Source organism: Tyto alba, unplaced genomic scaffold (genome assembly GCF_018691265.1).
Source record: "Tyto alba isolate M040663 unplaced genomic scaffold, T.alba_DEE_v4.0 Super-Scaffold_8, whole genome shotgun sequence".
Lineage (NCBI taxonomy): Eukaryota > Metazoa > Chordata > Aves > Strigiformes > Tytonidae > Tyto > Tyto alba.
In genome coordinates this window covers 8,691,852-8,707,445 of record NW_024881329.1, presented here as the reverse complement: position 1 = coordinate 8,707,445, position 15,594 = coordinate 8,691,852, and the positions used below count along the sequence as shown (strand labels likewise).

At 36.7% G+C, this 15,594-nt stretch overlaps 1 protein-coding gene across 3 annotated transcripts in view; it reads right to left on the bottom strand.

Annotated features, from left to right (window-relative positions):
• Positions 1 to 6,894: 6,894 nt before the first annotated feature.
• The window catches only part of ZNF143 (zinc finger protein 143), a 41,632-nt gene continuing 32,932 nt past the window's right edge, over positions 6,895 to 15,594 (bottom strand). For all 3 annotated transcript variants that reach the window (XM_042784775.1, XM_033006882.2, XM_042784774.1), the window contains 4 exons: positions 14,789 to 14,937; positions 13,043 to 13,204; positions 12,072 to 12,218; positions 6,895 to 8,924 (listed from right to left, as the gene is read on the bottom strand). In XM_042784775.1, the coding sequence (XP_042640709.1) occupies positions 8,841 to 8,924; positions 12,072 to 12,218; positions 13,043 to 13,204; positions 14,789 to 14,937 (542 nt within the window). In that variant the 3' untranslated portion in view covers positions 6,895 to 8,840. The remainder of the gene's footprint in view (positions 8,925 to 12,071; positions 12,219 to 13,042; positions 13,205 to 14,788; positions 14,938 to 15,594) is intronic.

The window sequence follows — 15,594 nt, the reverse complement described above, 5'->3', positions numbered from 1 at the left end:
GCAGCTCCCACGGCCACAGCCGGGGCACAGATGTTCCTGCTATTGAAGTTCCAGTGGGTGGACTGTGGTCAACAGCAGGACTCTGTGGCCCTTCTTTGCTGTCTCCTGAAACAGGACACCTGTATCTCCAACAGGTAATTATTTTTAGACAGATTTTCTATTGAGGCTCAAACCAAAAATACCAGGATACTTTTTTTTCCCCCTTTGCACACTGGTGCTGTTCACACTACTGCCGCTCTCCAAGCCCACGTGCATTTGGGATGTAAGAAATGCCATAGGGATGCTAGTGTCCCATACTCCACCTCTGCTACCTATTCTTCCTTTTTAACCTCTCTGCCTGAAAATACCCATTTCTTTGTGGAGAGCTGCTGTGCAGGGCAGCACAGCTGTGCCCAAGAGTTCTCGCCAGTACGCTGCAGAGACTGAACCAGAAAAGTGTGTGGGGACAACTGCCTGTGTCACCAGCACTGTACAAACATAAGAGCATTTTAAATTAACTTAGCTAAGCAGACCAGTCATAAGTAGAACTCTGTACTCACCAACACCCACTGTGCCTGCGCAGTGAAATGGTTTTGCTTGGAGCTCAGTCACCTTGAAACACATGGGTCACTACCCTTTTCTTTTATAAAGCCTACATGGAAACATTTCTTCTTAAATATCTTATCTCTCTGTATTTCTCACACTTTCAATGGCCTGAAAGCTTAAGACAGTTTTTGTTTTCAGGACAAGCAATAAGAAGGCACAAGAAGATAATTTTTTAGATTATGGAAACCTCCTAAAAACTAGTTTCAGAAAACTGGTAGTAGCCAACATAACCTATGAAAATGGGATTGGGCAGCATTTACAGAGATACAGTTACATCAAAGCAAGTGCTGTACACATGCTCGGTGTGCAATAATTTAGAATCACAATAACATCCCATTAAAAATAGTAATTTTTAAAACTTAAATGCACTGTATTGCAAATACTAACTGAAGCATTCAAGTTTTAGAACAGATGATGTAAGAGAAGGCTATTAAAGAAATACAATCTCCATCTTTTTCTCAGTTAATAACAGATGGAGATGAAAAGCAACTCCTAGTGACTTAAAACATCCCAGCCACTAACTGTGGCTTGTTTTATTCATATATGATGTTTCCTTTTCTCTAACAAAGATTAAAGAATTTAAGCTTTCAATACATCCCTCCCCCTGAAATGTCAAAGCTGTGGTTTCCTTCCCAAATTCAACCTAAATAAAACTGGTGCTGCGTTGCTTTCTGGAGTCTATAGTCACAGGTATTTAGTGAGCCTGAGTGGCAAACTGAAATTCAGAAGCCCTATTGTATAGACTTAACTAATAAATTGCTAACCACTGGAACAATTTAAGTGGGACAAAACTAAATGGAACTATTCAGAGTTTGTACGAAGAAGGAAGTCTTTCTGAAGACACATACAAGAAGAGAGGAAAAAAGGAATAAAGAGAGAAAGGAACAGCAGTAACACAATTGTTTTAACAGAAAATTTATTTCTAAACTGAGAGCAAGTAAGAAAAGGAAGTACTGAATAAATATGTAATGATAACAAAACATGTAGTTGCTATATAAGGGCCACATTCCTAGGCTCTACATATGTGCTGTTCTGAATTTGCATCAGTTTTTCTTTTGCTGTAGTTAGACAGGACCATAAATGGTTGTGTTGAAGAGAAGACGATTTTTCCCCAGACGGAGTGTGACAACTCTGCTATCCTGTCCACCATGACACCACTATAACTAGCATTAGGAGGCCTGTACACAGCCTAACTAAAAAGCACTGCAGAACCAATTCCCTTAGACATTATCACAGGAGGAGAAGTAGTGAGTGGGGAGAGCTCTGCAGGCTTCCACTGCACCATACTCTCCAAGTCAAATTCATCCCAAATTCTCTGAAGCTGATTAAATTGCACCTTTGTGCCTCTGTAGATCCAGCAAACTAAAGCCCTGATCCTCCAAATACATTTAACAGCACATAACCTGAAGTCCAGGCAGTACCTGACTGATATTCCTACAAATTTGAGTGGCTCTAGGGTTTTCAGAATATATTTGCAAGATTAGCTTCTGGGTTTTTTTAATACTTGCTTTTAAATTAAAAAATAAGTATATCGGTCTGATACACTGAAGATTTTGCTACCAGAAATACTTATCTGGGGCAGCACACACTCACTGACAAACAGCTGCTTTTAACTAGTTTTCAAGCTCAAGGGAAGCCACTGTTCCCTCTTTGGTGGGTAGCAGGGGAACACAAGTAATGATAAATGGGAAAGAAATGGAACAGCGGCCAATTTGTCTGTCAGAGGAAACTGCCACAGAAGTGGGTGCGCTGCCATCTTGTCAGGATTTCCTACACTTACAAGTTAATCTGCAGCCCCCAAAACCACTTTGATCAAATTGGAAGAGTTCTACCAAAAACTGGGTGAAATTCATTCTGCATCAGCCAGCATAGTTGTGAAACTAGAAGTTCATTTTATTATGAGAAGGGTAAATGGAATGAAAAAGCAGAAGAGAAGGAAGGTCAAGTTACTTATATGGAAGACAAACACTACAGCCACCTGTGCTAAGGCTGTTGCTGGGGAACAGAGAGCAGGGGCAGATCTGTGCTGTTCCCGGTATACCTGCGTTCCACCAGGTACCTACGGACCAGTGTGCTTGTCACCAGTGCCAGCAATGGTGTTCCAGTGTTCATGCAAGACTTGGCATATACAGGGCTAACGGATCTCAGTGGTAGTGTGCCAACCGGGAGGTGTTGTCTCCAGGCCACTGACAGCTTATACGTGAACAGTGTAAGATTTATTTTATCTGGGGTCGTGATGCTAACTGCTGTTAGCTGGCAACCTCTTTTTCTTCATTACAAGGTCCAGAGTTGAATGGGTTCTCCATCAAAGACTTTGTGTCCAAAGACATGCCTGTAACTGATGCTGCCAGTCCTTTTACTCTTTTTAGCCTACGGTTTGCATGCAAGTAGAGCATTTCTCAAGGATGTATTCACCCAGGGAGTATAAATAATAACAGCAAGAGAACAAGGTAGAAAATAGAATGGGGAATTTGACAGCACCTAGGATGCCTCCCAAGGTAGAGAGAGGCAGAGAGAGGCTTCTGGGCCGAAAATCTGGAAATTTAAGGGAAGATCTGGAGAGACTCAGAAGTTATACTGTACAAGGTACATTAAAAAAGCACAGATTTTGCCAAGCAGTCACATACAATTCAGTATTTCTCTGTGACTATGACAACACACACTCTAAACAGTTTTTAGTGACTGTCTTTTTGACTGTATGTCTGCCTCAACACTTGAAATCTCTGCTTACAAAGACAATAGCAAAAGAATCTGTTCCCAAGAGTTGTATTCGTGTCAGAAATTTCCTCCAAAACATCCTAAAAGTTGAAGAGACGGAATGATTGCTGTGACTGAAAACAGGTACAATTAGAATGCTCCATTCGTGTGCTGAAGGTAAAATGATCAGTATAGAAGTCAAGATATTTCATCTGCAATTAAAAACCTCAAAATGTCTAATGCACAGAAACTAGTCACTGCTAATTTACCAGTATCACTAACTTCCTTCCTTTTTCTCCTTCAGGGAACATGCAAAACCATGACAGAGGTACTCTGCCTTTTTTCAAATTTACTACTATTCATTTTAATAATCTCTTGTGCATATTATTGAATGTAAGACATTTTGCAAACATTTTTTAAAGATGCAGATAAAAAGATAAAAGCTTAGTAAGAGTTTAAAGAAGCTCAGCCACCTTATTCCCACTAACAACATCTTCAGGAACCTACATACAGTCAAAAAATCTGTGTCTTATTGTCTTGAATATATCTGTTTAAAACCAAAAAGCAGCTAATCCTGTCTCAGAAACCATTTTTGTACTTTCTGATTTTTCAGTCATTACAAGCTATATTCAAATCTGAATTAACTACACCAAAGCAAAAAGCCCACTGGAGATGTACCTTTGGAACATTGTTGTTTCTCCAGGGGCTTTCTACGGCCATGTGGTAGTTTCATTCTGCCAGCAGATCTGCCAGATGTTAGGAAGTCAGTCTCTTTTCCTTGTCTTACCTCACTAATATACCTGCTCAGAGGTCTCTCAGCCAAATAGTACAGAATCAAGCAGTAACATGGTAAGAGTCTAAAACTCCCTGGAAAAATAAGTAAAATACAGCAGCCAGTCAACCTAAAGGCTGGTGAGGGATTTAAACAAAAGATAGGGTAAAATGCTGGGGTTTTCACAGTAGCAAGGCACTTTTTTATTATAGAAAAAATTCCACAATCACTTGTGCCCTTAAAGTTTAAATGTTTTGCCATTCCTTTGAGTAAAACGCTTCAAATAATCTAAACAGAATAAAAATAATTAATATAAAATCTCTTACTGCTTCAGAACCCGAGCTGGATGGGATTTAAGAGGGTCACTTTCCAGTAGAGAGAGATACACAGACTGTGTAGGACAAAATGCTTGCTTGGTGATACAAGCTTGTATGTTTATTGGGATAATTAAAGTCTGCTTTGAATATAACCCTCAGTTGAAAAAGTCTGGTATCACATTCCTGATAGGGTTAGGTGTCAACCTCTTACTGCTGATGGTGATGGTCTAATTAGACTGTTAGATTTTCCTTTGGACAAGTGAACGTTACTAGCAGAATGAAAACTAGCATCAAAGTAATGTCAAACTGCTGGCAACACCTAAGCTACATTTTAAAATAAACATAACAAAGCAAAATGCTTGTTTCTATGTCTTATTTGGAATATAGTTTACTATTTATGACACAAGAACTGAAAGCAGCTCTTGATTTTTTGGTCTCCTGTCATAGGGGCCCAAGATTTGGAACGTTTTTATCAATGGAGCAAAAAATACTTTGGGGGGATCTGGTGTTCAAATATATAGTGCTTTGCATAAAAAATAGGAGTCCCTTACTATCAACAACCAGCTGAAGTTTGAATTTATGTACCTGCAAAGAAATTAACACATGCCTTGTCTATCTTTTTCAAGACAAAAATGATGCAGGCTGAATAAATATTTATTTTTAAAGTTCCAAACAGTTGTGGAGTAGTAGCTGAACAGGACACAAGTTACCCTTTATTTCCAGTCTCCTCAACACCTTACTGCTTAAGAAAATAATTTTGCTTCCCACCCAACTATTAGTGAAGTTTAATTTGTGCTATATTTGAGAATTACACAGAAAAATTTAGAGAGCATTTAATTGTTTCCATTCAATGACTGGAATAGGTTTGTTATAGGGCACTTCTACATCTTGGTAAGTAGAAGCTATGGTCAATCTAAAGTGTGCAATCTCACCTCAACTGCTGTAGTGCTGAAGTTGCCAGATTCAGAAACACTCTTGAACACATCCTAACTCCATACCATCTTTTCCTGGTGGCTAAATACTGATTACATAGCTTCCCATCCCTGGGGAAGGCTCCCTGACTCTGCACTCTGAGAAGTACACAGTATGCAGAGTCAAATGAATTACTCCTGGCAGTATTTGAGGGGTTATGAGCATTAGGAACTAGGGTAAAGTTTAAGAATAACTGCCTTTCAGGCTCAGACATCTTGTTTATCCATAGATAATGGTCCATATCAGCTCTGTCCTTCTCTTGTGTGCTAAGCAGACACCACATGCCTTTTCTCCCACACTGTGCCTGAAAAACTCTGGTATCAGTCAGCTGATGGGTTGCTGAGATTAATTATACCATCGGGGATTATGCTGTTTACAACTTTGTTGTCAGGCTTCAGGATTTACTCTTGTAAAAACACACTCTTCCAGAATCAGCCAATTCATGTGTGCTTTGGCATTAGCTCTTTAGGGTAAAAACTGCCCTATTGTTATGCGTAGTGTGTCTGGCACAATAGGTCATCAGCCTGGAGCACCGAAAATAATTGCCTCTCTCTATTATCAGGAGAGGCACTGAACTACAGTAAAGAAAAGCAAAGCCCACCATGGTGAAGAACTGTAGAAACATTTAAAAGGGATAAGTTGACTGCAAAGTCTAGAGAGGTTTTGGTTTTATTCCTTTAAGGGAGGAGTTGGTGTAGGCCTGGAATTCAAATCTGAAAGAAAAATTTTGACTGGGAATGCTGAAAATGTGGGAGCCAATTTCTAAGAGGAAGTGATATACTAAGCTGTTTTACTTTATAGGACTCCTTTTTTACAAATTACTTCCTTCTGATGTGTCAAAGCATTCCCTTTGAGACATAACTTCTAAAAAGAGGAGTGATATCTATGGGGAAAGGACAGAGATTTCTACTGCCACATGCCCAATCCTTTTTGTCATATTCTTTCTTTATTCCTCCTGAAATCTGTTTCACCAATATTCTTATCTAACCCGATTTCATCTTAGTCTCCACTACAAGTCCTGCTGACATCAACACGCAGCATCAGTTTACCAAAACAGCTCCTTCCACTCTGGTCTGAATGGAAGCAGAGTGGAAAAATCACACAGGTCTCTTCACTCTGAAAACAAGTCTATTAGGAATACAGCCCTCACGGCTAAGACGCATATAATCAAATCAGTTTGTCTTTAAACACTAAGCAGCCTAAGTCAGTGTGGCTTATTTATTCAGTATGTTTTCCTCTATAGGGGTAGCTAGCACAACATGGAAGCACAACCTTTGACTTGGGAGTTTTGCAAGAGTAAGATACCAGTAAGAGAAGTAATATTTAAATTACTGCAGCTTTTCCTGAGCTAGTTCTGAATGCCTTGCAGCATACCAACTAGTATGAAAGAGGAAAAAATACTCACATTTGTACAGTGGTCAGAAAATGTCCTGGGAAATGAGAAGTAAGAACTGAAGTTATGTCTTTGCTAAGCCAAAGCCACCATTCCAGCCACTGTTTCCAGACACTATTAGCAATGAAATTTAAGAAAAAAACCCTTGAACGTTCATGTCAAATGATACATCTTTAATTTCTAAAAGGTGTAAGCACTAAGAAACTGATCTAGTTGACAGGCAATTAATCCTCCTTGCATAGTACATTTATCTCCATCGGATATCAAGAATTACAACACTTCAGAAAAACTGGCACCTAAGTGAGCAAGCAGCCTCAATCCTATACAAAAGTTACAATCTCACTGTTTCCAAGTTTTACTTTGTAATGGATGCAGAGAATAGTCTTTGCTTTGTCCACATCTATCCCACAGTACTGTATTCTTTCACTGCACTTTTCAGTTTGGCATCTGTATGAAAAACGTAAAAGGCTGCAACTCACACTGATATAGTAATTCACAATAAATTAACTTCACTTTATTAAAACTTGGCCTTTTTGAGGTCAAATACCTCATGGTACGTAGTGATGGACTTTATTTTTTATGTAAAATGTGTACCTCTCAATATTTATAAAATGATTACTTGATTAACACTTCATTCAGAAGATGTTTAATCCTTCCCTTGAGAAGGTAAAATGTGAGGCTTCAGTTTCAGAAGTGCTCTTGACACTCATCTAAAATAAGCACTGAATCTTACATGAAGCCAAAAAATTTTAACTTGCTTAACAAGCTTACTAACAAGACAAGAGTAAAGACACTTTTTCATATTAAAAAAAAAAAAAAAAAATTCAAGTTACATTTTACTTTATGTGTTACAGACATATCTACAATGGATTTTTTTCCTTTACAGAATGATAGGTGGAGAGGAGCATTGTACTTACATCATCATTAATTAATCCCTTTTTTCTAGTAGCCTGTGTCCTGATTTTCAAAAGCACTGATTATCAGCATATCCTAGGTACTGAATGGTAGCAGCGGGCACTCAGAACTGTTGAAAATAGACTATTAGTACGTGTACTTATGCTGCAAATGCAGCATTTGAAAATATTCCTCTTGAAAACAGGTAATTTACTTTTCAGTCATGATTTGTTGACTAATTACTATTTTCATCATTCTTGTAGTGTTTTAGAATGTTTAAAATTACTATTAACACTAATTACTTAATACACTATAGTGGGTTATGTTTAAAATTAATATGTGAAAAATTTAAGTTTATGATAAATAGACTTTGGAAAAATTTATACAAGGCCATAAATAAATAATGTGAACTTCAGTCTTATTAAAAAGTAAAACAGTATGTCACATGACAATATCATCCTATCTAGACAATACAATCTTGCTATATTTTATTGCATAATAATTTGACAGTAACATCTTAAGTAAAATATGTAAAGAAACAAAATCATTAGATTTACTTCCTTTAATATTGAACAACCAAAGTTTCTCCTTTGTACATAATCCAATTTAAACATTATATAATTAGCACTTCCAGCATTAACAGTCTGTATTTACAATAATGAGACGGAGGGGGTAATCTAAAGAATACTCAAATCTGTGTGAAACAAATCAAAATACGAAGATTTACAGTAGGCTCAAAATCCAAGACTTCTTCATTTATGGAATGCAATTTAAAAGGCTTTGTCATCTTTATTACTTGTAAGGGTTCCTGAAATTAAGATATTTAATAGTATTTTAAAAATTTGAAATCTTCCGTAATGCCTTCATTATTTGCACATGACATTAAAAATTAATTCCAATACTTCTATTTAATTTTTCATTTGCTTGTAGACCAGTCTGAAATCTGATGAAAGGATAACAAGGAAATTTACTATATAATCCTAAATCCATATTCCTGAATATACAACAGTTGAAAGTAGATTATGTCAGTCCATTCCAAGGGTTATGTACACAAAACTTACAAAACGTTCTTCGCTCTTGCATAAAATGTGTACACAGTATCAGTGAGCGGGGAACTTCAAAGTTTTTTATGCGTTGCTGCTGGCATGGACCTTTGTTGATTGAAAATAAAATACCTTTCACTCTATTGTTCTGGTAGCAGTTTTAGAAGTTAATCATCAATCCCTGGTGTTTCACCCTGTTGTATTCTGGAGGCTATTCTAATGGCTTCTTCCAGAGACTGCTGTTCTCCAAGCTGAAACAAATGCATTTAAACGTAAATAAATTCAAAATGTTACATGTGGTTATAAATGTATAAAAAAAAATAAAGATGAAACCAAAGATCTAGATATGGATCAGTAGTTTAGCACAAATAAGCGCGATCAGTATTGTCACACCTCTTCTGGGTAATATATACTAGCACCTATCTAATCAGCATGACAATTAAGATAGCTTCTGATAGCAGATTTAACTGACTTTCTATGTATCCACCAAATAAATTTTCTTCAAAGGACTGCTGCATGGTAAACACATTTCATGACACAAACTAGATGATATTTCAACTTGGCAGACATAGCAGAGCTAAGATAAGGCTTTCAAAAGTCATGGTGGCTGTTGAATTACATTTTAACACTGGTAAAGCAAACAAACATCTTCATTTTTCTTACCTCTCTTGCAGAAAGTCAGTTATTTGAAAAAACATATGACAATATATAAAAAAAGTATATACTTATTGCAGAATCCTGACTGTATAAACGAAGCACTCATGATGACACTGTTCAATTATACAGTAGTTCAGAGAGGAAATTACCTTGTAGTTGCAACTACAAAGCCATCAGTGTATTTGGCACTGTCAGAAGCAACATCAACCAACCCTGAATAAAGTCAGCTGGACACAATTTTGGGAAAGAATTCATAGAGTTTTATAATATGTACACAATGAACATGCATCCAATGATGGGAACACTGAAGACAACCTCAACCTAAAAAAGCTGGCCATTACCTGTTGGTTCGGGAGAAAGATGTATGAGAGTATAAAAAGTAAAACCAGATTATTTGACAGATGGATAGACCTAGTGAGACAGTTCTAAATATTGCTTGTAACTTGTTTTTACAGTCACTGGATATAACATTCTGGGGCCACTCAAATCAAGAGCTCTGTTACCATCATCTTAGGACTTCAATCTGACTATCAGGCTATAAGCTTTAGCAGTATTTAGAAACCAAATGGATTCATTTATTAGTATCAAAGTAGAAAAGAGAAACAATCAAGAACTTAGGAATAATCAATCCTTTTAATTTTGAATTCTCTCTCTTCTGTTTGTATTTTATATTTGAAGTTTCATTAAGATACTTCACCAAAAGCTTCACTGCTGGTAACGACAGAGGGACATGTACAAAGAGTGCCTATGTTCTCCTTTCATTCAAAGAACACAATGCTGAGGGTATAAGTTACTTTTTTTTTTTTTTCTCTCATGCAGACAATTGGCTTCTGATATGCTTTCTCTTACATGCAGTTTTGATTACTGGCAACTTAGCTCAAAAGACAGGAGTTCAGAATTAAGAGCTTCTCAACTTTCAATCAGCATCTGACCTACTACTTTCCATGTAACGAAGGGGAAAATAACAATATCTCATTTCTGCTTGAAGATATTAACACAATTCCTTTCAATCTGAGCTCTTAAGAGAATATTATGCATACATACACTTAAGACTGCTGCATTAATCTTGAAACTCAAATGCTTAAAGGTTTTGATCTCATCAGTTTCAGCAAATATGAACAGTATGAAGGAAGCAGACTTAGGTTGCTGTTACTTCCACATGCGAAGTATATTTTACCTCCTAGAAATGAAATTTTTGAGTGCATTTTCTACATTTCTTTTCCTATTTGAAGCTACTTCCAAGAACACATATTAACTTACACTGCTTAATACCAATTTGTTCAGAAACTCTTTCGAGCATCTCCTCTCTGCATAGCCACACTGATATTGTTCTACATTGGTATTTGTCAGAGGTAAGGCCCATCACGCAAACCATACTCAAGACAGTTGCATATATTCAACTCCCTTTGCAATTCATAGGGTGTATGACATCCATGAAAATTATCCTTCTCCTAGTATGCACAGAAAAGTATGCTGTTTCAGGTCCTGTGATTTTTCATGCTCTCTAGAACAAAATGTGTGCCTGTTGTGATACTCAGACAACAATAGGATCAAACCCACAAAGTGCTGAGTCCCAATTCCACAGTAAATTTGAATACAAAAGCAGTTTCATTACATTCCCACTGGACTTCTTATTTATGTACATACTTAAGCACAGAATCAAGAGGTCTACAAGGTAGACCAAAAGTATTAGGCACTTTGCAGGACTGATACTACTATGCAACCCAAAATTTAAACTAATTCAATTCCTTTTATTTTACGTTGAGTTTAAAATTGGCTTCTGTCATTGGAGTGGCAATTTCCCTAAGATCCTTCAGTCATTTATCTGACCCTTGACTACAGTGGCATTTAAAGAGATGCATTTTTAAAATACTGACTCTTCCAGATTTAAAATTTCCAAAAGCTTTTTTAGCCTACCATCATATCATACATAACAAAAATAAAATATACACAGTTATTTAATGGGTGAGTAAGGTAGCATACTGGCCATCTTTTGCGTCAGAAGTTTTGTTCAACCTTCCATCTAGTCAAGCCAAGCTTCCCTCTGAATAAACTGTTTATGAAAATACTTGTCTAGGTTTTGATTTTGGTTACTTTGCACATAAAAGCTTAATTTGTGCTTGGTTTCCACCTTCTTTTAAATTAGCCCAGTTTAAACTAAACTCCTTCATACCCAGAAATTACTCCTTCATTACAGTGTTTGGCAATGTGAGGAACTATTTACAGAGACTGCTGCTGGTACTGTGCTGATTCGACACATAAACAGAAGGTTACTACTTCTAGAGATTTCTGATTATTGATTTTTCTATGTAACTGTTTACACTTTTTCACTGTTAGCATTTCAAGGTTCAAATAACAAATTCAGTCATTCTTATCTGTATAAGTTCACAGCAATCTACCCTTGAGAGTTTGTCTTTATATGTATCAGCTCTATATATAATGCTGAAGGATGAATGAAAGCGCTTTTCCACAGAAAACCTGTGACTCCATGAACGATTCAGTTAGCCTGAAGTTTGACCCTCCCCTAACCTCCCCCCTTTTTGGAAGTTCTACAAGTAGTTTTGGACAAATAGGTGCTTATTATTCCTCTTCCTAATCCTATCTATTATTTACAGTATCAGATCATATGGTTATGGATTCTTTCTTCAGGGGAGCCAAGCTTATTTGAATCATGTTGTTGTATGATTAGGAGCTTCTAGCTCTAGACGAAACGCTCCAAAACACATTTATCACTGTCTTACCTGTACTGCAATTTGTGTTCCATTGGATGTAGCCAACAATGTAACAGGTCTAGTTTCTGTAGTCACTAAATGGTGTCCGTGCTGCTGATGTCCCATTTCTGATGAGGCACTATGAAATGCTGCTAAATCCTGAGCCACAATAGCAACCTTCAAAGGCAAAGGAAGAGAATCAACTACATGACAGATCTGTTACTGATCTCATACAATTGTTATCTTAAAAGTTAAATTAAAAACTCTGATTATTCATAAGCATAACTTTATTGTGCAAAAGATATATTTTTTAAGAAAGGTTACCATTGCCATGTTCTCAAAGTTACCTGTTGTCTCTCAAAGTATAAATACCCTCAGAACTGCACAGAAGTTCAGTAAATGTGCCTACAAGCCTGTGAGTATTTATACATACAGAGCACAGTGATTAGTGAATATCTTCATTTTCACGTGGTGCATTTTTAGAAGTGGAATGCATTTTAACTTAAAGATTAAAAATTATATCACTGTATTTCTACTATAAAACTTAGCTATTGTATTTATATATTCAAACCATGCCCACAAATACATAGATGAACAAATGTTTCCTCTCTGCCAAATAACTTGCAGTCCCATAATATTAAAAGTGATAAAGTTACAGTTCATATTGGGTTCTATTCTTAGCTCTGCCACTCATTTGCTATGTGACTGGGGGAAACATTTAGCATTTCTACATCTTATTTTATGAACACCTAAGTGACTGGACTGGTACCTCAAAATTTTTTTGTGGTGCCCAATGAACGTTTATAAAACACTCTACCACATGTTTATGTATGGTACTGCAGTAGAACTCATCATACTCTTATGAGGGGAATGCTATGGCCAGATGTTGAAAACCGCTTTACTTAGGTAAATCTATGTGAATAACAAAACTGTGATGGCATAGGTGCCTATTTTATATCATCTTATAAAGAAAGATTATACATGAATGCAGAATATCTTACCTGCTGTCCTTCAGTGCCTTCTGCAGTAACCATTGCTACGGAATGTGTTCCTGCAGAAGAGATGACAGCATCGTGGGCAGGGACTGTGATGGTGGTGCCATCTTGTGTTACCATAGTGATAGTATTGCCAATGGCCTGCATATCTGCCTGGGATATGTTGACCTGAAACACAAAATAATTCCTGAAGTAAAAAAAGGTAGTTTGCTTGCTGCTGAAGCCATACCTGAGTCTTAGCTTTTGGCAACATAACGTCTTTTTTTAAGTAAGGTTTGAAAAAAATTATGATATGCATTTAAGTGTAACAGCATTTATCAAACAAATTCCTGCTACTTGACTCAGGAGGAATACTCCTACTAGTTCAAGTTCTTCATTTGAAACAAAATATGTAGCAATCCAGAACAGAAAGTCATGTTCACAAGTAACATACTGGTCAGATCTAGTAGCCGTTATTCCACTGCCTGACTGGCATACTCATGCATTCTTTGAGAATCACTGTCACTCTTTGGCCAAGTCCCCATCTTAGACCAAGGAACCTGATCGCATTAATCTTACTGATTGGGATCTTAATAGTCCATGACCTGTCACAATTATCTGTTTACAGAAATAAAATTATGGTTCTCAGTAAAAAGGATGCATACTTGACGCCAGAGTCTACAACTCCATGTTAATCAGATCACATCCCAAATAACTGCATGATAGATTATCTATGCATATGTCTTGCATAACGGACAGTGTGACTCAAGGTAGCACCACCTGACATGCTTTTTTCTTCATGGAAATACTGAAGAAGCCTTTAAGGGCTTAGAATTTAAACCACGAATAAACAATTAATAAAAAATTAATGATATAAATTACTGATTTCTCCAGTATATATGCATTAGGGTATCAGATATGTGATTTGATGTCTGATTTACAAGGTAATAAAACATCCCAGAACTAAAGTCAGGCTGAAAGTAATTTAAACAAATGCAAGAATTCCATGTCAAGGCTTCTACAGGCCTTCATTTTAGTGAGTAAAAATGCCACTTACTTAGTATTGCTGGAGTGTTCAGGACTGGAAATGTAACAGCCCCCCTTTAAATTTCATTTCCAATTTGAATTTAGAAGATATTTTTCACGTGCTACTGGCATTTTAGCTACCTTTCTAGCGGAGATATAAACTTTTCCCCATTTGCCTTCTGATATATTGCCATTAGCTAAACAAAAGAGTTGCGATGAAATCCCCTCCCAATCACATTTCATGTGTAATCGTTAAAAAATATATCCATATGAATCCTTAAAAAATATATCCATAGGAATTTTCAACTGGAGGTCGAATCAGAACATTCCTTATCATTGTTTATGTTAGTAATGGTAAGAACTTCACACTACCAAACAGCGTGTAAAGCGCTACCATCAGATATTAATCAAATAAACCTCAGAAACTATGCTATATATGTAACAATTGTTAAAATAGCCTGTGCCTACTTTAAAAGTGACAGAGATTACAAAACTAGATTCTTCAGCTATCCTTGTCTTAATACAGTTTCAGGTGTCAGAATATGTGGTTTAATTTACGTATTCCAGAGGAGGCCCAACTCTAAACATATATTGACCCAGCTCCAAAGAAGCTTCCTTCCTTAAGAAACCCACATACATATTTATCAAGAATCCTAACTGATTTTAGAAAGCACATGGAGTATATGCAAACACCTGCCTCAATTCTCAAGGTATTTTTGTCAGCTCTTCAACACTGTGGTTACTTACATGTTGGGTTCCATCCTGGGATATTAGTGCTACTTGTTGACCTAATCCTGACTGAGTAACTGTAGCAACCTGTGCAGAAATTACATCTTCTCCCTCTACACCTGTCACATAGGTTATCTGGGAGCCTTTGAGAACATCTTCACCTTGACCTATTTGATAGAAAGAAGGCAAGAGGTTAGTTTACGTATTGTAAATGCTGTCAGGAAAGCAAATGGCAAGGATTAAGTGCCAGCCTGGTTTGAAGGTTTTAAACACTCCAATGGAAAAATTTTAATGAAAAGATGAGAAAAAATAGATACCAAAAGCAAGCCAGGAAGTCTGTTGTTTTGGGAACATGCAGTTTAATCTTTTAGCAATGAGTTTTTACACATGTAAATATTACACATAAAGAAAATATACAGTTAATTTATAAGCCATTATTAAAATGGTGACAATCATTCCCAATTCAATCATTAAATGTCAACCTCTCCATATAAGAGGCTCCATGCAAATACAACTGGCAGCTTTTAAAAACAGTTATTACTTAACAAACATACAGAACAACACAATGATGCCTTTGTATGAAGACTTAAGTTCATTATCTTAATAAATGTTTAACCTCAGCAAATGAACCTTATCATTCCCTTCAAAGAAGGAATTAGACTGCAGCAAATCTTGAGGTGCATTCAGTGCAGTTTCCCACATACATGTACTAAAACAACTCTTCTGACCAAAACAGTTTGCATGTGTATTTCTCATCTTCAGTCACATCTAAAAATCACAATTTGACAAGTGATATTTGTCCTGCCACAGTACTTCCTTCAGTC